Source organism: Rhagoletis pomonella, unplaced genomic scaffold (assembly GCF_013731165.1).
Source record: "Rhagoletis pomonella isolate Grant_MI unplaced genomic scaffold, Rhpom_1.0 Rhpom_scaffold_00011, whole genome shotgun sequence".
Lineage (NCBI taxonomy): Eukaryota > Metazoa > Arthropoda > Insecta > Diptera > Tephritidae > Rhagoletis > Rhagoletis pomonella.
In genome coordinates this window covers 23,544,656-23,548,741 of record NW_023458565.1, presented here as the reverse complement: position 1 = coordinate 23,548,741, position 4,086 = coordinate 23,544,656, and the positions used below count along the sequence as shown (strand labels likewise).

At 42.2% G+C, this 4,086-nt stretch overlaps 2 protein-coding genes across 2 annotated transcripts in view; one reads left to right on the top strand and one right to left on the bottom strand.

Annotated features, from left to right (window-relative positions):
* Positions 1-3,905, bottom strand: LOC118746867 (tectonin beta-propeller repeat-containing protein-like; the record flags this gene model as incomplete). The annotated part of the gene is given in 7 exon segments (XM_036480829.1): positions 1-189; positions 261-374; positions 444-590; positions 652-2,498; positions 2,566-2,730; positions 2,812-3,307; positions 3,604-3,905. Coding segments are annotated over 6 exon segments (2,951 nt in total), but the record flags the coding sequence as incomplete, so codon positions are not given.
* The window catches only part of LOC118747226 (tectonin beta-propeller repeat-containing protein-like), a 2,358-nt gene continuing 1,570 nt past the window's right edge, over positions 3,299-4,086 (top strand). The window contains exon 1 of the mRNA XM_036481213.1: positions 3,299-3,339. Coding sequence (XP_036337106.1) covers positions 3,299-3,339 — 41 coding nt within the window. The remainder of the gene's footprint in view (positions 3,340-4,086) is intronic.

The following is a 4,086-nucleotide window of genomic DNA, read 5'->3' as shown; positions in this document are numbered from 1 at the left end:
TGGCCACCAATTTGACGCCAATACATCTCTTGCATAGAGATGATCAGTGAGGGACAACGATAGACAATATTAAATAGTTTTACACGTCCGCTAACGTAAAGACAAGTCACGGCGGCAGGATCTGTGCGGTACTTGTAGTCGGCGAAGTGCGTGCTATTCACATTCAATTGATAATGGTGTTCTAAAGCTCTGCGTTAGAAGAAAGAATATAGTTAAAGGCATTCTAAAGGGAATATTGGGCAACGGAATAATTCGCTTACTTGATGCGGAGCGTGAAAGTCGCCCCAGGTGCGAATACCACGTTATCATTACGTATTTCATTAAGCCATTCTGAGTCACACATGCTGTTCAGAACTATGGTATTCTCATTAAATCTGGGTATGAAAATTGATATAAAATCATCTACAAGAAAATAAAAAAGTTTGTACATTCACTTTATTTACCTTGGATTAATATGCATCGCAATGACACGGAATTTTTCCACCCTGGGATGTGTTTTTATATTTGGATGGCACTGTAAATCAAAGCGTATTTGATCTGCATCGTCGTAAACACAACCAGACACCTCCAGTTCTGTACCAATAGGCATTCTGTAACAATAAACATATATTATAAACAAAGCATTAAACATATAGGTATTTTTTTACCGACCCATTATATAGTGTGTTGTAGTAAGGTGTTTCCATTGTATTCACATCGAACTTCTCCACATAACAATTGCGTTCTTTGTCCAACTGATTTGCCTTCATATTGAGTGGATCGAAAACGAATACTTCGCCTAGGTCACTGGTGATCCAAATGGAATTGTGTGCAGGCTTGCCCAACACTTCATTTATTTGACAACAAACAGAACTGAGATGAGATAGCCAATCCTCCATTTCGGCATCACTGGAGAATTGCAATTTTATCGGCGAACAATTGATTGGTAAACGTGGTGCGTGCAGCGCGATACGCGGTGAAGACGGCTCGCTACAGCACTGCACACATGTGATAGCTGACAGTGAAAACTGAATTTTTGTAGTAACACCATCTGGATTGAGCACAGTAAATGTACCGGAATCGGAGTCTGCGATAGTTGTGCTCGCATCTGCTGCACCGGCACTGCCCGTTGCACCACTCACCCATTCTAATTCGATTAAACAATCTTCGAATTCTCCACCGGGCCGTTGATAACGTGCCTCCGCTGATTTAATCCATGAGCTCAGCTCGACTGCCTTTTCGTATTTTTCTACGTGATTCAATTTTTTTAGATTTTCCTTTTGTTTTTGTAACTTGCCAATAATATCTTTTCGCCATGTTGCATCTACATCTACTCTGCCGTTGCTAGATGCTTGCTCGTTAAACCAATTGGGCGCATTTACTGGATCAACGCTTACGCCACCAGCTGCAACGCAACTCCACATAACCTCGCATTCGGTCCAAAATTGCGAACCAGCATGATCTTCATCCTCACCCAGATATGCATCTGAGCCATGGTGGGTTGAGTCTGATTCGAACACGGCAGAATCACTCTCCGGATGTGCCTCTGTGCCGACTATGGAGCCAACGCTACGCACTGGTGACCAGGCGCGCGGATTCTTTAGCTGAGTTTCGAAGTGCTTGCCTGCGATTTCAGTTACGACCTCGGTCGCGGGCGCACTGGATGCGTGTGCTGCATGTTCTCGCATCGCAGAAGTGCGTTTCTTATGGCGCTCGTTTAAATTCAAACTACCGATGTTGGGCGGTGAATCAGCTGAATATTTCCAGATGTCGCTTTTGAGCCGCGCCTGCGCTGCTGCTGCACCCGTTGCGCTGCTATTCGTGGAAGCAGGGCTGGCGGACACATTTTCAATGGGTGCACATGTCTCTACAACACCTTTTTCCTTATCCTTGCTATACAAATTTGAGAAACTCTGATGCTTTGAACCGGGTGTTGAGCCACTGCCACTGCGTCGTGACACAATCGACATGGAACTAGACGTGCGACTTATCTGCATAGGGCACTGAATTTGCCGCCATTGCTTGCCAGTCGGATCAGAAGTGGACACGCCTGATCGAAAGTATAGGGCACGATCCGATGAACCGACAGCGAAAACTTGATCATTAGGTGCTACAGATATCGACGATATGTTCACAATCATCTCTACCCAACCACTGCCAATGGCAGCATCCTCGCTGATACCAGCTGCTTCACCTTTGACACCGCGTCGGAACCATACATGGCTATCATTGGTTACACACCAAACAGTATCGGTACCCACTGAGACTTGGCTGATTTTGAGTGTGCTCGATGAATCATTGCTGCTAATTGGAGGCTTGACATCTAGCCACGCTTCACCCGAGAGATTTTCGCGCGTTACTCCAGTACGTACAATAGCGCGTCCATTATATAGCACCGCCCAGACAAGACCAGTCGGACCAACACTTATTTGTGCCAACTCACAGCCGGGAGGAGTGTTAATTGCATTCCAGCGAAGACCTTCTGGTGCAGAAGTGCTTACGCCGGTGCGAAACATTGCCTGAAGGATGGAAAAATAAAAACTAGTTTTACTAGCAAAGTAAGTGTACAAATTACGTAAATCATACCCTTCCGTGTGCAGTGATAGCCCACACGATCATAGTACCCAATGGTGCATTTGGTACATTTGTGCCCCCAACAGAAACATCAATAAAAGGCTCTTGTGTGGGGTCTTTATGTAGTGGCGCTACAGCACACCAGCTGTTCAGCGCACTATAGCGGCGAAAACGTACCTGAGAGTAGTTTTTTTTTTTTAATAAGTACCTAATAAAATACAATTTATTTCAATTTAAATAATCGTATTTAGAACTCACCCATTTTCTACGCCGTACATACGAGTTCCATGAATTCTTCACCGAGTATGTAGCGGGAAAATCTAACGCATACATCCAACCATCTTCCGCTAACTGCTGACCGTCCATATCGAGATCTAAATGCCAATCTCCATCCCATTGCCACGCCATTGATGGCAACCTAACCTTATCAATGTTGCGTTCCACACTGCCATCAGCTGAGGAGAACTTATAGCGATCGGTAGGCAACAACTTTTTCGAAAATCCTTCAATCGGTAACCAGCGTTCATTCTCGTACGACTCTTCTTTGACGCGTATGGGTACATCTAAGCCAAATACATACACATAGACTTGACGATCACCACCAATGGCCCATACAAAATGTGGCACAGCAGCAATTTTTTTGAACTCTAAACCCAAGTATGGGAACTCTCGCCAAGAGGAAGAATTGGTTGACAGTGTATACACGCGGCCTTCACTATTGGTGGCAAATAACAATGAGCTAGGCATGCTGCAACTATTGGAAGAAAATAAACAGAAGATACAATGGTGTCATACAAATTACATTAGTTTTTTATGTAGTTATAAAAACGCATATATGATAATGATAACATTTGTTAGGAGTGCTTAAATGTATGCGACTGCTTAACGCTAGCTCAGTGAAGCGTTTTTTCATTTTTGGTACAAAATCGATGCAGCATTGCTATAGACATTCCAATAATTCTAATAACTGAAACAAGAGTTATGCAAACCAATTTTACACAAAAAAAATCGATTAAAATACTTTAGAAAGAGATGTTTTCTGGCACTTACCTCTTTTTTATTAATTCAGGTTTTTAAATTAGTTTCCCCAATTAAATATACCTAGTTCGAGGAATTTTTTGCTACACGTTGTTTGGCAGCGATTGATTCCTCTACTTTCGCACTTTTGAACTCAGTTAAACCAAATATGCACATATTATTTGTAAATAATTATTTATTTTGTACAAATGTTTTACTTTATGGTTTTTCACTTTTTTGCGTCCACAGAAAGGCGTGATTCACTTTTACCACTCCTTGTTCGTCCTGCAGAAAATTTGCAATAACAATTACCGACTCCTTTGTGTCTGCTTCCGTATTATCAATTATCAGCTGATGGAGATTTGTTTATATTTTTCGATCCGAGTGATGCCATGCAGTAGATTAGAAAAATACTTCAAAACAGTAACAATCTTCTCCAAAACTCTAAATTTATTGCATTGACCAAAGAACACAAATCTATAAGAAGAGACAACACGTTATAATTGTAGCGAGTGT